This window comes from Orycteropus afer, unplaced genomic scaffold (assembly GCF_000298275.1).
Source record: "Orycteropus afer afer isolate SDZICR_OR568_19922 unplaced genomic scaffold, OryAfe1.0 scaffold00276, whole genome shotgun sequence".
Classification (NCBI taxonomy): domain Eukaryota; kingdom Metazoa; phylum Chordata; class Mammalia; order Tubulidentata; family Orycteropodidae; genus Orycteropus; species Orycteropus afer.
This window is the reverse complement of record NW_006921863.1, coordinates 2,382,645-2,401,171: the sequence shown is the minus strand read 5'-3', so window position 1 is coordinate 2,401,171 and position 18,527 is coordinate 2,382,645. Positions and strand designations below refer to the sequence as shown.

At 37.0% G+C, this 18,527-nt stretch overlaps 1 protein-coding gene across 1 annotated transcript in view; it reads left to right on the top strand.

Annotated features, from left to right (window-relative positions):
• The window catches only part of VCAN (versican), a 127,215-nt gene that overhangs the window by 71,324 nt on the left and 37,364 nt on the right, over positions 1–18,527 (top strand). The window contains exons 7-9 of the mRNA XM_007950544.1: positions 3,349–8,577; positions 12,408–12,521; positions 16,906–17,019. Coding sequence (XP_007948735.1) covers positions 3,349–8,577; positions 12,408–12,521; positions 16,906–17,019 — 5,457 coding nt within the window. The remainder of the gene's footprint in view (positions 1–3,348; positions 8,578–12,407; positions 12,522–16,905; positions 17,020–18,527) is intronic.

Genomic DNA, 18,527 nt, shown 5'->3' with positions numbered 1-18,527 from the left:
GTTGTTCTATTGGTACAATATAGAGCAGATTATAATTTTGGAATGAGATACCTACTTTCATAATAACACAGGTGTTCCCCTACCACACCCCACCAGGAAATTTTTCTGGTTTGCAGTAATTATAGCTTTGCAACTTTCTAATAATCTTTGTGGTAGATGGGGGTGGTAACAGGAAAGAGGGATGAGGAGGTAATTTTAGAGGCTGAATAAACAAAGAGAAGCAAGTGGGAATATGGGTTAGATGTGAGGTGATGGTGATAGAAGAGTGGGGTGGCCAGGAAGACTTCTCTTACCTATAGTAGAATGATTTCATACCCCTTCAACACCCACCACATATAATTTTAAAAGTGTGAGAACAGGTCTAGCTACACTGAGAAAATAAAATGTAGATTGATCTCAGACAATCTGTTGGTAGAAAAATTTAACTTCATAGCCCTTGTTAATTAACATTTTCCCCATTTCCAAATTGATATTAAGAAATCCAGTGAAACTGTTTGGAAATTAGTATAACTTATTCAAATAATGGATATAAGTTGCATAATTATGAGACTAATCCTTTCAGAGACAGCAAAAGAAATAATGTCAACTTTCATTTTGTATCCTTGCTTCATTTAAGAATTCCCATTTAGTAGACAATGCTGTTAATAATTATTGAAATGAGCACTTTTTAATATACATTTTCTTCTCTATCAGTTTTTTATAATGTGCCAATAATGCTTTGGTCATTACCGGTTTCATGATCATATGAGAAACATTAAATGAAATGCCTTAAACTATTTCTAGACTATCTACGATTCTGAAGGCAAGTCAGATCAGATCAAATATTGGGAAGTGGTCAGAGGAAGGAATCTTAATCTAAATTTAATGTTTGCTACATTTTCATTTTCAATAAGGACACTCAGAAATTTCCTTTTAAAATAGGGGGAAAAGAGTTTAGTAAGGCTACTTCTCTAACCTATTGGAAAGAATACTTGAGAGAGACAGAGAGAAATGAAACTTTGGAGTCTTGAGTCTGTACAAAATTGGTAAGCAAGTGGCTGCCAGAGGGTCTGATACATAACAAGTATTTAGTAAATTTTGTACAATCAGTGGAGTTCTGGGGATATAGTAAGTTTATGGTAACATGCATGGTTGTGGTAGTGTATTTAATTTTTGTGCAAAAGCCAAGATGAAGTAGAGCTATGTCAGGAAGTGTGTGCAAAGTTCATATTTTTGCTATGTGTGCATTGATGTGATTGAAATACTGTGATATTCATTTAAGTTAGAAAATGGAATATACTGCATCTAACAGTTGAGTCATTTGGTAAAATATTCTGATATGATAAAATACTCTAAAATGCCTTATAAGACATCCTCGTAGATTTATGAACTAGGAAATGTTTGAGTTCTTTATCCAAGAAGTGGAGACAGGACTAAAAGAATTCTATGATTAGTTCATTGGAGCTAAAATGACCAACTGTAAAATGAATGCCAAAGTATTTTTTTTTAATATAATTAAATAAGCCTGATAAGAGTTGATAAAGTTAATGAAATTTTATATAAATTGCTTATTTACAGAGTTCTTTTCTTTCCCAGAAAATCATTTTATTTTTCAACTATTAGTTCCTTTGTAAAATATTTACTTATGCATCATAAACTTTCATCTGCTCCTATGACGCACCTTAGAATCTTCTCTTCTGCTTTTTTTCACCTCACCTTTTTTGGAGGCACTGACATAGCCCTTGACTTCTATCTATAATTATTCACTGAGAAGATTATGGGGTATGTTTATATCAGCTTTATTTTTAAAAGTAATGAATTTATTTGGAAACTCATAAAAATCTAAAATAGTAATAAGTGTTTTTTACTCTATTCTCAGCTTGTTAGGTCATAAATATACAGTATTGAGCAGATATTTCTGTATTCTTGTGTTTGGCTGGAGAAACTTAACTATATGTCTAATTTTATCTCAATTTTTTTTTTTTTTAAAAGATACAAAATGTGGTAGGGATTCTTTATATGCTTAACACTGATCCATGTGTTTGATTTATAATTATTTCTGTATTTAAATGAAGGATACTGTGGCACTAAATAGATGTGAATTTAGTGTACTTGTGTGCAGTGCTTCTTAATAGCGAATTTTAGTTTTACTTACACTCAATAAAACCAAGTGAAAGAGTTGTGTGTAAAATGACAGCATAAACAATTTAAGGTATGAACATTTTTTAGAGCTTGTTATAGCCTACAAAATTATACAGAATAGTGTAACTGAGTCTGCTTTAATGCAACTATATTTAAATAGTATTTGCAATAAGAGATGTCGATTTTGGTGATTAGATAAAATGTTTTGAATAGACAAAATGTTTTATTTGAAGCATGCTTGGTAGCGTAGTGCCTATGGCACTTGACTGCTAAGAAGAAGGCTGGCAGTTCAAACCCACCAGCCACTCCTTGGAAGGAAGATTGGGCGATCTACTTCTGTGGTGATACCACCTTGGAAACTCAAGGAGGGGTCGCTATGAGTTGGGTCCGACTCGACGGCAATGAGTTTGGTTTTTTGATTTGTTAGAATATTTAGATGAGTCCCTGAACTTCCCTTGGAGAAAGTGACGATAAGAAGAACTATGATTGACCCAATCCTGGTCACTTCCCAGAAAGGGTAAAGGTATAAGGGCTCTTGCTTTCCAGTTCTTTCAGTGAGCTACCCCTGCACAGAGCAATTCCGTGCAGGCTTCTTGCTCCTGTGTGTAGGCTGTGGCTGCAGCTATGGCTTCTCCGCAGCTCCTGTCCCGCTGCTGCAGGCATGGGGGTTGTCATTTTACTGTGAAACGTCTGCAAAGAAACTGTTCTTGGTTATTGAAAGTATTAGTCTTCTAAAAACAGTATTCTCTAGTACAGATTTTGACTAAAGGCCAGAATGAAGCGCTTCTCGTTTTCTTATTGAATAGCAGTATCTCAGCATCCTTACATTCAGGGACAATAATCAATTACTTCTTCTGTTTAATCCAATGAAACGATTACGATTAACCTTTCTTTTTCAGTTCATGCAAAGATGAAGTCCCACGTCAAGACTGCAATGTATATGTGATTCCTCATTTCGTTTTAAGGACTTTGTTGCTTTTGTTAAACATACTGATTTTTCATAACCTGTTTCTATGATTTTAAATTGTAAATATTTATTTTTCCTATTGTTAATGTAACAGCAAATTTGAAGACTGAGAACCATGTATTGAAGGGTGACTGCACTTAATGTGAAAAAATTTGATTCCTTTGGGTGTGTGAGTGTGGTCAGCCTTGCTATCGATTTCTTCTGTAGTGCACTGCCAAATCTTCTATTTAAGTATTGTGAAAACTCTTTGTTTTTTTCAGGTGGAATGAGTGATTTGAGTGTAATTGGTCATCCAATAGATTCAGAATCTAAAGAAGAAGAACCTTGTAGTGAAGAAACAGATCTAGAGCACGATCTAATTACTGAAACTTTACCTGAGATAATTGAAATACATATATACCCCAGTGAAGAAGATGAAGAGGAAGATGAAGACTGTGCAAATGCTACTGATGAAACAACCACCCCATCAGTGCAGTACATAAATGGGAAACATCTAGTGACCACCGTGCCCAAGGACCAAGAAGCCGCAGAAGCTAGACGTGGCCAATTTGAGAGTGTTGCTCCTTCTCAAAAACTTTCAGACAGTGGTGAAAATGATAATCATCAGTTTGTAATAGCTGAAACGGAATTGTCTACTGCAGTGCAGCCAGGTGAATCTAAAGAATCTGAATCATTTGAGATGACATGGAAGCCTGAGACTTACCCTGAAACACCAGAACACTTTTCAAGTGGTGAGCATGATGCTTTCCCCACCGTCCAATTCCATGAGGGAGAAGCCACAGATGGGGCAGACTCAGTCACAGAGAGAGGTCCTGAACTTGATAATCTGGTGCATAAAATTACTGAATCAATACCTCTGCTTCCTGAGGAAACTTCAGGAAATGCTGCCATTGATGAAGAATCTCAGAAAGTAGTCTTTTCAGGGGCTACAGAAGTAACGTTTGGTGAGGAGGCAGAAAAAAGTACTTCTATCACATATACTCCAAGCATCGTTCCTAGTTCTGTGTCAGCAAATGTTTCAGAAGAACAGTCAGTTACCCTAACAAGAAATCCACAACTGGATGATGCATTGTCCACCATGGAAAGCTGGGTAGAAGTAACTCCTAGACGTACTGAAGGGTTCTTAGGGACTTCTTCCTCAATTTCTATGCCAGAAGGCTCTGGGGACGGAGAAGAAGATAAAATGTTCACTGTGGTCACTGATTTATTACAAAGAAATACTACACATACACAAGGTACTTTAGACACTAGCAAGGTAATGATCACAGAAAACCTTTATCCTGTTCCTTTAACCACCATTTATTCTCCTTCTGAACAACCTTCTGCAGAAATAATACCTACCAAATTTATAAGTGAAGCAGACACATCTGAATGGATTTCCAGTACATCTCTTGAAGGAAAGAAAAGGAAAGACGAGGAGGAGGAAACTCCAGGTACAGCTTCTATAGTTGAGAAAGATTCACCCACACAGAGGTCAGATCAGTTAATTTTATCTTCTGAATTAGAAAGTTCAAATGAAACTACATCTAGTGATTCAGCATCTGCTACTAGGAAAAGTACTATATCCTTGACAACAGCCACACAGTCTGAAAGGGAAATGACAAGTTTTACTCTTGTCTTTACAGACACAAATGTTTTAGGCAATTTGGGGACACAGGTCACTGAGCACAGCAGTAGTAGTCATCCCGAGGTTCAGAAAGTGTTGACCACTGTACCAGGTATCCCTGTTTCTCTCTTTATGGAGCAGGGCTCTGGAGATGCTGCTACTGATCCAGAAACCACCACTGTTTCTTCATTTTTGTTAAATTTGGAGTCTGATATCCAAACCAAAAAGGAAGCAACTAGTACTTTGTCTTCCCATGTGGAAAATACATTCCCTTTTGAACCAACAGGATTCATTTTGAGTACTGTAATGGATAGACAAGTTGCTGAAATTATAAGCCAAACGTCCAAGGAAAACTTGATTTCAGAGGTATCAGGAGAGCCAAGTCATGGGGCAGAAATAAGGAGCTTTCCTACAGATTTTCCTTTGGAGGAAGATTTCAGTGGCGAATTTAGGGAATACTTGACAGTGCCTCCTCCCATAACAAAAGAAGAAACAATAATGATGGAAGGCTCTGGAGATGTAGCTTTTATGCATACTCAAACTTCACCTTCTGCAGTAGCTACTTCAGATCACATGTATCAGGTGACTGACTCAGAAGGACCTAGTAAAATCATGGTCAGTACTTCAGCCTTCCCTTGGGAAGAGTTCACAGCCTCAGCTGAGGGCTCAGGAGAGCAACTGGTCTCACTCAGCAGTTCTGTTGATCAGGTGCTTCCTAGTTCCATAGGAAAAGTTTCTGGTACAGAGTCCCCACTTATTGACCAAGGATTGGGAGCTATCACTGAAGTTGATAAAAGACTTACTGTTATACCAACAGCAGAAGCCAAAGGTATGGAAGCTCCAACAGCAAAGGGGGAAGTAATGGTTGGTGGCACAGTTTCAGTGGACTTTTTCCAAACTTTGGAGCCAGTAAAATTATGGCCCAGGCAAGAAATCAACCCTGTAAGACAAGGAATTGAAAATAAAACAGGATTAGAGGAAAAGAGTATAGAACAAAAGTCTTTTGAATATCCCCAGAGCTCTGTTGCAGCAGAGCAAACCATTTCCAATTCAGAAACATCTACGGGAATTGAGGTCCTAACCACAGATTATTCTACATTAACAATAGAGAAAACTTATAGTAATGGCAATGAGATGGAGGAGGAAGTCATTCCTTCAGTATACATGTCTATGCCAGATACACAGAGCTTGGAACCATACGCTGCTACCCCTGAAGCTACTGAGAAATCACACTTTTTCTTAGCTACTGCCTCAGTGACTGAATCTATACCATCTGAAAATATGGTTACAGATTCATCCATCAAAAAGGAGGAAAGTATAAAACTCTTTTCCAAAGATGTAGGATCGACAATTAAAGAGTCTGATACTGATATCTTATTTTCTGGACTGGGATCAGGAGAAGAAGTTTTACCTACTCTAGCTACAGTATCAGTGAATTTTACTGAAATGGAACAAATTATTCATACATTACATCCCCAATCATCTCAAGTGGAAGATTTAGAAACAAGGGTCTCGAGTGATGAAACTGAAGACTATGAGGGAATGGAAAATGTAACAAATGAAGTTAGACCACTCATTTCCAAAACTGACAGCATCTTTGAAAGTAGCCAAACAACATCCAGCTCCACCTTAATGGGAATTTTAAGTGATACCAGAGCAGAAGAACCCACTGTGGTACCTCTCATCTTTCCCACAGACACTGGACATCCTCAAAATCAGACTCTCAGTTGGGCAGAAGAAATGCAGACTAGTAGAACACTAACTATGACTGAACAAGTCTCCAATGAGGGTTCTTCAACAGCAGAAACTAAAGAAACAACAACCTCTTCTGCTTTTCTGGCTAGAACATATGGTCTTGAAGTAGCCAAAGGATTTGTTACATCAGCACCAAAACCATCTGAACTGTTTTATGAACATTCTGGAGAAGGATCTGGGGAATTAAGTTTGGTTGATTTAGTCCATACTTCTGGAACTACTCAGGCAACCAGACAAGGAAGTGCCACATTTGTTTCAGACAGATCCCTGGAAAAACATCCCCAGGATCCCAGTGCTAACGCTGTTACTACTGATGGATTCCCAACAGTTTCAGTAGTGCTTTCTCTTCGTTCAGAGCAGAATGAAAGCTCCCCTGATCCAACTAGTGCACCATCAACTACAATGTTGTATATGCAGTCCACAGAGGGTGCTGAAGGTAGTTTTCCAGACACCTTCAGAGGATTTGAGGACTCCTCTTTAAAGCCTGACAGAAGAAAAGCCACAGAAAACATTATTATAGATCTGGACAAAGAGGACAAAGATTTATTATTGACAATTACAGAGAGTCCCATCCTGGAAATTCTACCTGAGCTGACGTCAGATAAAAATACTATCATAGATATTGATCACACTAAACCTATATATGAAGACATCCTTGGAATGCAAACAGACCCAGATCCAGATGTACCAGCAGGACTACATGGCAGTAATGAAGAAATTGCCCAAGTTCAAGAGGAATATAGTACAACTCTTAATCCTTCTTTAACTGAAGAAAAACTTGAGGGTTCTGGTGACACTCTTCTCACTAGCTACACTCCGGCAACACAAAATGAATCCATGACTTCTGAGGACAGAAGCCGATTAGATCACACGGGTTTTATCTTCACAACTGGAATCCCTGTCCCTAGCACAGAATTAGATATTTCACTTCCGACAGCAGCATCCCTGCCTGTTCCTAACAAATCTTCCACAGTTAATCCAGAGATTGAAGAGCTGAAAATTGAAACTAAAACCTTGGATGACATTTTTGAATCAAGTACTCTGTCTGATGGTCAAGCTATTGCAGACCAAAGTGAAATAATATCAACGTTGGGCCATCTGGAAAGGACACGGGAGGAATATGAAGAAAAGAAATCTGTAGGCCCTTCATTTCAGCCAGAGTTTGCTTCAGGAGCTGAGGAGCCATTGATAGATCATACACCCTATGTAGATATTGGTACCAGCCACCTTACGGCTCAGAGTTTAACAGAGGCACCTTATGTGACAGAAGGATCCAGTCCGCCAGGTTATACTGATACAACACTAGCAGTTTCAGCATTTGCGAAGTTGCCCTCTCAGACACCATCATCTTCAGTCACTGTCCACTTAGGCAGTGGAGCCTCTGAACACATAGAGGTCCTTGAGCCAAGTACTCTGCCAGGTACAGGTGTGGGAGCATCTCAGACGTCCTCTGAAGATTCTGTCAAGGAAGTTTATGCAAATATTGAAGCAACATTCAAACCATCACCTGAAAAACACTTTCACATAACTGAGCCTCCATCCTTGTCTTCCAACACAGAATTAGAACTTTCAGAAGATGAAAGTAAACTTAAGTTATTAGAAGAAATGGGAGGTTCTCCTACAGCACTAATTGCTGAGGAAGAAATTGAGGTTCATCAATACTCCAAAAACAAAACCTACGTTCAGCTTCCCAGAGAAATAATCCAGGAGTTTCCCAGTATCACAATGGATGAAACTGGAACTGTTGTCACAGCTGCAGGTGGAATTAGGTTAGAAGGTGCTTCACGATGGCCACATTCCACTTCTGCTCCTGTGACTCACGGGGTTGAGACACATGTGGTGCCTCATCCTGGCCCACTCTCTTCTGAGAAGCCCACCATTCCTTCTTTGGAGATAAACCCTGAAACACAAGCAGCTTTGATCAGAGAGGAGTATTCCACAGTAACAGCATCAGAACAAGTATCGGCGAGAATTCTTGATTCCAGTAATCAGGCAACAGTAAGCACTGCGGAGTTAAACACCGAGCTAGCAACACCATCATTTTCCCTTTTGGAACCTTCTAATGAAAGCGATTTCCTGATTGGCATTAATGAAGACTCAGTGGAAGGCACAGCAGTCTATTTACCAGGTAAGGCCATAATATTTATAAATCCGTTTCTAAGCCTGGAAACAGTTCTTTGGTCCTCACAATTATGTTAAGTATTTTTATTGTGATGTTAAATCAACATAGATTCTTATATTGTTCACTCACATAGCAGCAGGTCAGGCCTTGGTATTGAGTCTGTAATGAGATGCAATGAAAGTAAGTATAGATTATTTCTACACTTTAAATATATACTTCAGATTTTCCTGGTTTTAAAAACAACGTACATTGCAAAATAAAAAATAAGGTTGGTAATGGGGTAAAAATTTATTTTTATTCACAACTAAAATATTGTCATATTGCTATATCACATGTTCTGTAGCTATGCACTTTAGTTTTAAAAACAAACAAAAAAAAACACTGTTTTGTTTTTGTTTTTCAAATTTCCCATTGATGAGTGTGACTGTGACAATATCAAATTCTGGCAGGCTTTTAAATATGAGAGTAGTAAGTAGCTGTGATTAATGCTTTGCATAGTTTGGGCAGTATCTATTCTCTATTTATACTTTTAGGAGCTCTGGTAGCTTAGTGCCTAAGGCACTTGACTGCTAACCAGAAGGCTGGCAGTTCAAACCCACCAGCCACTCCTCAGAAGGAAGATGGGGCAATCTACTTCCGTAGTGATATTGCCTTGGAAACCCAAGGATGGGTGGCTATGAGTCAGGTCCGACTCAATGGCACATAGCAACAACAACAAAATTCATACTTTTAGGAGCTCTGGTGGCGTAGTGCTTAAGGCATTTGACTACTAACCAGAAGGCTGGTGGTTCAAACCCAACAGCCACTCCTCAGAAGGAAGGTTGGGAAATCTACTTCCGTAGTGATATCACCTCGGAAACACAAGAAGGGGTCGCTATGAGTTGGATACGACTCAATGGCAGTAGTTATTCATACTTTTATATAATTTCCTTTCTTCATATAGTCCACACACCATTCCAATGTAGTGCCTAGCTATAGTAGGTATTCATTCAGTACACATTCATGCTCTGCCTGTTGAGAGAGACTTTCTATTTCTTTAATGAATGTACAGACAATGCAAATTTGATACTGCTTATATTAGGAGCTCTGGTAGCATAGTGTCTAAGGCACTGTACTGCTAACCAGAAGGCTGGCGGTTCAAACCCCCCAGCCACTCCTCAGAAGGAAGGTTGGGCAATCTACTTCCGTAGTGATACCACCTCGGAAACCCAAGGAGAAGTCACTATGAGTCAGGTCTAACTTGACGGCACATAACAACAACAACCATATAGATCATCGCATTTGATCTTTATAAAATGTTTAAAAGTTCAGGATGTGGAGATTCAGAGAGGTTCAGAAAGCTGCCCAAGGACATACAGCCATATACTAGTAAATGTGGGATTTGAATCCAGATCAGCCCAACTCTGGAGTCATGCTCTTTAATGGAAAGAACTGCTTTGCAGTATAGTCTTTAAAAAGCAACTGTTATTTGATGATATGTAAACCAGAAATCTTGGGATATTTGCTTTGTAGAATTTATTTTCCTCTTAATCTAGCCTGAGAATATTGAGAAGTTGACTTTAATGTGTTTCCCAGGAAGTTATTATTTAAATAACAATGTTTGTGGACTTGACAAGTAGGCACCATCACTTAGCTGCTAAAAGAAAGAAAGAAAGAAAAAAAAATAGTACTTTAAGGGTAGTTTTGGCTGAAATTGTACTTTGAATTTTAATAAATATATTTTACAGCCTGGCTACAGTTATAATTATTCTTCAGATTAGGTCAACATTATCCTTTCTATTTCTAATGCTTCATTTTGATGTGCTTCAGATAGAGTAAAATAGTCAAAAAATGAAATTTTTATAAATTGTTTGAAGTATTTTGTGAATAAAGTTTATCAAAAGTGGTTTACATTAGCGTTTTTTTTGTTGTTGTTGTTTGTTTGTTTGTTATTGTTGTTGTATATATCTGGCCGATATTTGTTCTTTTTTAATTTAGTTTAAATATAATTCAGGTTGGTAAAAATGTGATATAGAAATAGTAATAACCGCTAAATACATATAGAAAGAGGAACAAATACGTAGTAGTTATCCAGTCCACAATGTTTACAAAGACTTTGTACTATGTATTCATTCAAAACAAAACAAAAAAAAGTCAACTTAGTTTAAACAGTAAAGTAAACAGTTCAGTAAACAGAACTAATATGGTGTTTCCTGGTCTATCTGTTGCAGATTCAACTTTTAGAGCTTAATGCAAACTGTTTAGGGAAGAATATAATTAAGGAAACGAAACTTTTCTCCTTCTTCAAGTCCACAGAAAGACCCACTTTCTTGCCAATCCCTTGTTGCATACTCTCAGCCTCGCGTCTAGTGTCTGTGGTGGGAATAGCAATACTATTTTATATTTGTGTAGTACATCATAGTTTACAAAGCAATTCCACATAAGTATCACTTTGATTTTGCATGGAGCGTAATATATAGATATGTTGTTGTTGACTGTAGTCTTGTCTCTAGGTGTTTTAAATGGAGAAAGATAAAAACTAAAATGGCTATTTTTGAAACTATAAAAGGAAGAGTCTTAGAAAAAGTGAGACAGTTTTTAAAAACGCAAGTGTGAGCATTTGAATTAACTTAATTTTAACATGAACCCCTAACATGTGAATGTGTATCTATCAAGTCTTTCTAATAGTTCAGAATTTACATAACACTCAGAAAGTTTGAGTTTGACTTCCCATTGTGGGAAAGTCTCATTTATCTTGTCCAGAAATACCTTGTTTGTTCTAATATCTCTTAAGTTCAATGTTTCAAAATTAGTTAGATGTCTTCATAAGAAATTATTTGAGGGTTTCAGTACTTGAAATTCCTAAAAATATGGTTGTATTTCATACATAATCTATTTTATTTTGATTATTTTGGGAAACTTAACTCTCATTTTTTTTTTCTGGAATATTTGGAAACTTAAGCAAGTGTGACAAAGTATACAAATAATGAACATAAGCAATCAATGTAAATACCACTATCCAAATGATCCTACAGAATCAACTATGTGCTTCAAATTGTGTCAAACTGTTTACATCTAGGAAATATAGTTTGGACTGTTCTCCTCATAAATTTACATCTTTAGCCTTTACATTTATCTTTTAGAAGTGTCAATTTTATTTGTGTCTTAATAAGGAAATTTTAGGAAAAACTTGAGGTTTCATTTTTAGGCAAGGTTTTTGTATTTGGGTTTGTTTTTATACAGTAGAGTTTAATCCATGTGTTACTTTTCTTCAAGTATAGTTTAAAGGAGTACATTTGGAACGTGTTTTTGGAAAAGGCATGTTAATGTAGCAGAAGAGACTACAGTGCACACTTTCGAAGAAAAACAGTTTCTGAACATTAAGTGGTAAAAGGCAATAATAATTCAAATGATGGTAACAAGCCAGTCTGCTAAAAAGAATGCATGTTTTGTGTACCCAGCCATTTCACATGAACTAACCCCGTTTAAAAGAATACATTTTCCATTCACTGTGCACATATGTGTAATCATTTTGACTAAAATCAATTGCCATTATCATGCCAACTAAATCTGCAGTAGAATATATTAGTTGCCAGATACAGTACAAAATATTGTTTAAAAATAATGCTGATTGAATCCCAGAAATGAGTAGATGCAATTTGTAACAATTAGTTATAATACCAAGAAACACTCCAGAGAGTAAAGCTAATGTTAATTTTTGTGTGTAGTATCTCTAAATGCTATGGTAAAGCTTATATGATGGTAGCAGTAAGTGCTTTTTTTTTTTTTTTTTTTTGGCTAAAATACGTTGGAACCTTAGTGTTGAGCCTAATCACTTATTTTCCTGAACTTCGTAGGACCTGATCATTGCAAAATGAACCCATGCCTTAACGGTGGCACCTGTTATCCTACTGACACTTCCTATGTATGCACCTGTGTGCCAGGATACAGTGGAGATCAGTGTGAACTTGGTAAGATATTTTTGACTGAAAGATAGTAGTTCTTCTCCAGATTGCATTTATACTGCTTGAATGAATCAGAGAATTTCAGAGAAGCCCAGGTGTAAATGAATTATCTGTTAACAAATGAAATCAAGGCCTGAGAAGAATGTAATAAGGAGTCAAGAAATGAGGACAGATTTTTACTGCATTCTGTTATACTGAATTCTGTTAATACACACAAAATTCAGTGAGGCTTACTGAGGTCAGCCATTTCTTTTTCTGGTTTTACAGGTAAGCTTACAAATGTAAAGATGCATAAATAGTAGCAAAAAAGATTGAATCTGTACCCAAAATCTGCATAACAATAAATGATAAATTTGAATTTTTTTTTCTCAGAATACTATATTAAAATATAAAGGCATTTAGTTCTTATGTTTTGGGATAACTTGTACGTCTTTGGAATGAGAAAAATAGCCTTTTCTCTATCTTTTTTTAAAATAAATAAGGCCTCAGTTTTGATTTGAGAAAAGAAATGGAGTATATTATCCAGGTGGTCTTTTTAGATGTGCCATCAGTTTGCTTATAATGATTGAGTGAAGAATGGCCACCAATAATACTTTAAATTACACTGAGATACTGAGATAATATTCCAAAAATTCATGTTAAAAAAGCACTGTTTTCTTTTTTTTTTTAATTCACCATTGTTAGTGAGCTCATTTGTGTGCTATTAGTGGGAATATAGATGTGGAAATAGATAGCATTAAGCAATAATTGCATCTTGAAATATCAAATTCACATGTATAAAGAGATATATATCTGGTCTCCATTCTGTTTTATATTATTAATCAATTAAAAAAGGTTTAATGACAGCAAAAAACCACCAAAAAATATATGTTTGCATGTATGTATATAGAAATAATGTCACTGAACAATGTAGATATTGTTGAATGGGAACCTAAACTGCTGAGTAAACTTTCATCAAAAACACAATATAAGTGTATATGTAATCATATATATATATATATATATATACATACATACAACCAAACCCACTGCTATTGAGTTGATTTAGACTCAGCGACTGACACTGGGTTTCTGAAGCAGTAAATCTTTGCAGAAGTAGATTAACCCCTTCTTCCTTCCACTGAGTGGCTGGTAGGTGTGAACCCCCAACCTTCTGCTTAGCAATCAAATGTTTTAGGCACTGCACCACCAGAGATCCATAGATGATAGCTAGATACAACCAAACCAAACTCACTGACGTCGAGTCAGATCCGACTCATAGGGACCCCTCTTTGGGTTTCTGAGGCAGTTATCACTACGGAAGTAGATTGCCCAACCTTCCTTCCAAGGAGTGGCTGGTGGGTTTGAACAGCCAGCCTTCTGGTTAGCAGTCAAGTACCTTAGACACTATGCCACCAGAGCTCCCAGATAGATAGATGGAGATATAATTATATAGATATGTATATGTGAGTATATACGTTCTTAATATATAAACCAAAAACACCAAACTCACTGCCGTCGAGTTGATTAGACTCATAGCGATATATTTATACATCTATGTGACTATATGTACATATATCCATACAAATATAATAAAACACATAAGGGGCACAGTTACAGATACTTCTTAGATATTACCAAACATCTCATGGGATTGGTTTCCTGGGTTTGAAGGATTATGACCATAGTCTCGTGAAACATCTTGGTCAATTAGCATAACATAGTTCATAAAATTATGTTCTATATCCTAGTTTGGTGAGTAGTGTTTGGGGTCTTAAAAGCTTTTGAATGACCATCTAAGAAATAACTATTAGTCTTTACTGCTCTGGAACAAAAGAGAAAGGAGGAAACCAAATACTCAAAGAAGAAATTAGTCTACAGGACAAATAATCTTCATGAACGATGACCTCACCTACCTAGCGACCAGAACTACTGGTACCTGGCTAACATTACCAATTGTTCTAATCAAGGCCAAAATTGATGGACCCTAATATAATAAGAGAAAAATGTGGATTAAAACCTCATATTCCTAGAAACAAGCAAACAAACAAAAAACCAGACTTACTGGACTGGTTGGGACTGGAGGACTCCCCAGGCTATTGCCCTGAGATACTCTTCAAACCTTGAACCCAAACTAATCCCTGAGTCATCTTGTAGCTAAATAAGAGATTGTCTCATAAAATAATGACTATTACCCTTTAAAAAATCACCTATATGAGACCAAAGACTCAACAAGTACTTCAAAACAAAGATGAAAATGGAAGAGGGCAGGGAAACAAGATTAATGGAAATAGGACAACTAGAACAGAAATAACAATGTTTGTGCATTGTAAAGAGTGTAACCAATGTCACTGAGCAATTAGTGTAGACATTGTTGAATGGGAACCTAAACTGCTAGTAAACCTTCATTGAAAACTAATGTTATTAAAACAATAACAATAATTTAATAAGTCAGTATATGTGAAACTCCTGGGCGCTTAAAACTAATTGCTGTTAGATCAACTCCAATTCATGGTAACCCGATGTGTGTTAGAGGAGAACTGTGCTCCATAGGGTTTTTAGTGGCTGATTTTTCAGAAGGAGATCACCAGACCTCTCTTCAGAGATGTCTTGGGTAGACTTGAACTTCTGACCTTCTGGTTTGCAGCCAAGCACACTACCCATTTACATCAGCCAGGGACTCTCCAAGGCACTTAGCAAGCACTGTAGAAGCATTTGGTATCTTTAATATATTATTTCATCACCAATCTGCCTATTTCTTTAGGTAAGAATGTATTACATGCTTCATGGAAATTTAATTCATGTTGTGTATTTTAATTTATTTAAAATATTCTTTTCATTCAATATAAGTATTAATTAAATTTTTAGTAGAATTGAAAAATGTTAAAAGAATAAAGTCATTAATTTCATGAGAGAAGGACATAGGGTCTGTGTAGAAAGGGTCCATTTGGTATAGATCTTAAAATTGGGGAGGATTTTTAATAGGTAGTGGAAGGAGGTGTGGACACAGTGAATGCAAACATAGACACCCACAAACAACAGAATGTGTTTGAGAAACTGCAAGTATTCAGGTATGCCTGTTTATGGTTTTGGAGAGGGAACATATTGGGAGAGAATACTAGAAAGCGTTTGAGAAGGTCCTGGATCAAACGTACTGTGTAGTTTCACTTTATATTCTAGGCCAATGATTTTTAGATTTCACTGTATAGCAGAATCATCTGGAAGGTTTGAGTAAACAGATTATTGTCCCAACTCCGAGATTTTCTAATTCAGCAGGTCTTGATTAAAGCTTTGGAATTTGTATTTCTAAGATACTCAGGTATGCTGATGCTGCAGGTCCTGGAACCACATTTAGAAGACCATCCCATAGGCAAAGGAGCTCTGATGGCATAGTGCCTAAGGCAATTGACTGCTAACCAGAAGGCTGGCGATTCAAACCCACCAGCCACTCCTCAGAAGTAAGGTTGGGCAGTCTACTTCCATAGTGATACTGCTTTAGAAACCCAAGAAGGGGTTGCTATGAGTCGGATCTGACTCAAGGGCAATGGAGTTTCCCACAGGCAATTAGGATCCATGGAATGTTTAGAAGCAAAAGAGCAAAACTATCATGATAGTGATTAACGAAAATGACAGTTAGCAAAGTGAAGGATATATTGGCAAAGGAATGGTCTGGAAACAGAGAGGGCAACTAGGTGTTTTCAGAATTCTACATGTGAAGTAACTGATGAGCCAGAGGTGGTGGTGGGAGGCAAGGGGGATTCTTTATCAACTCTAGAGCTCGTGTAACTCTACTAGCAATGGAGACAATGACCCTACTCTGAATATCTTTGACATTTTCTTAGGGTTGCCAAATTTAACATATAAAAATACAGGCTGTCCAGTTAAATTTTAATTTCAGATAAAAAGAAAATAAATTTTTAATATGCGGCTATAGATAAAGGAGCCATAGTGGCACAGCAGTTAAGTGCTTGACTGCTAATCAAAAAGTCATTGGTTCAAACCAATTCTTCAGAAGAAAAGACCAGGCGATCTGTGTGATAAAGATTGTTGTTGTGTTTGCCATCAAGTCAGATCTGACTCCTGGCGACCCCTCCTTGGTTTTCTGAGGTGGTATCACTATGGAAGTAGATTGCCCAACCTTCCTTGCGAGGAGTGGCTGGTGAGTTTGAACTGCCAGCCTTCTGGTTAGTAGTCAAGTGCCTTAGGCACTACGCTACCAGAGCTCCCATGGGATGGATATATATATATATATATATATATTCTTTTATCTATATTTATAAAATTTTTCAATTTTATCTTAAATTAAAAAATTTAACTGGATATCCTGTGCTTTATCTGACAAACCTATACTAAATTGAATTTTTTGCTCCTTTTGAAACTAATTTTGTGCCATTTTATGCTTTCATTTCAGATTTTGATGAGTGTCACTCTAACCCCTGTCGGAATGGAGCCACATGCATTGATGGTTTTAATACATTTACATGTCTCTGCCTTCCAAGCTATGTTGGTGCACTTTGTGAAAGAGGTAAGAGATGTTGTAGCATTGATGTAGTGAAGATTTTTGATACTTCAAACATTGATTCTGAACAGCATCATAATGAATGGATATTTGTAGCAATTTTGGCCTCATTGCAGATTACTTCCTGCAGAAAAAAATAGTAAGTAATTTGACTATGTTAAGTTACCTTATGTGTGGATAGCTCTCCATGTCTGAACAAGTATTGACTTGATGATTATTGTTTTGCTGATAGACAGGAATAGTAGACACAAACACAGAGGTGAATTTAAGGACAACTAGCCAACAAAGTGGTCTGGTGGCATAGTGCCTAAGGCATTTGACTGCTAACTAGAAGGCTGGCGGTTCAAACCCACCAGCCACTCCTCGGAAGGAAAATTGGGCAATCTACTTCTGTAGAGATACTGCCTCGGAAACCCAAGGACAGGTTGCTATGAGTTAAAATGGACTCGATGGCAGTGAGTTTGGTGGTTTTGGTTTAGCCAACAAAAAGGATATTGTGGTATGTATTCTTCCTGGGGACAAATTAGGCATCCACCTGAAACCACATATGTGGTTTCTGTACCAAAGGGTGTTGAATTCAAATTTAGTGGCCATCATTTTCTCCTCTTCAGTATTGGAGACTTAATGGACATAGATTTCATAGCCAAACTTCTCTGGAGAATGAACTGATATTGTTAGAATATATTAGCTTTGTTTTGGCAAACACTATGTAAAAGCTATTGTGAATCTGTTCACCGTGAAATTTTTCTACTGAAGAAGCATCTACATTTTCTGAATGAAAGAAAGACTTATGTTCATGATGGTTTGAATCTCAGGATCTCTGTTATTTGTATTTTATGGCCAACCTGAGAGTGTATCTTAGGTGGTTAATGGTAAAATTTCTTAGTCTATCAATCAGAAACAGATTGCATGCTTAGCACACTCACTCTTGGAATGTTGATTTCCTCTCTTTAAAGTCATATGGTGGTTTGGCTTTGATAAAAGTGCTCACTGCCAAACTTCCATTCCACCAGACAAAATGAAAGTGTATTAGACACTCAGACACATTGGTCTGGCCCCGTGTTCTGCTTTGCAGCAATAATTTGGACTTCTCCACAATTAAAACAAAGCTAAAAGAGTGTATTGAATTGCCATTTAAAGGGAATGGGTGATTACTGAGTTTTTAGAGTTTTTTTTTTCCCCCCTTCTTTTTATCACATAGGTTGAGTCTGTTTTTTTTCGAATTTTACATAATAATAGGAAAGTAGGCATGACAGATCTTCTTAGAGGAAGAAGTTAGGAAAATGCCAGTTTGTTAAAGAAAGCAAAAGGTCACTTGAGAGATCTGAACAATGTTTAAATGATCCAGGCTTCCCTTGTTTCCATGTATAAGGAGCAATTAAAAAGTCATTTTTTCAACAAATATTTATTGAGACCTGCATAGTGCCTAAGGCATTTGACTGCTAACCAGAAGGCTGGCAGTTCAAACCCACCAGCCACTCCTCAGAAGGAAGGTTGGGCAATCTACTTCTGTA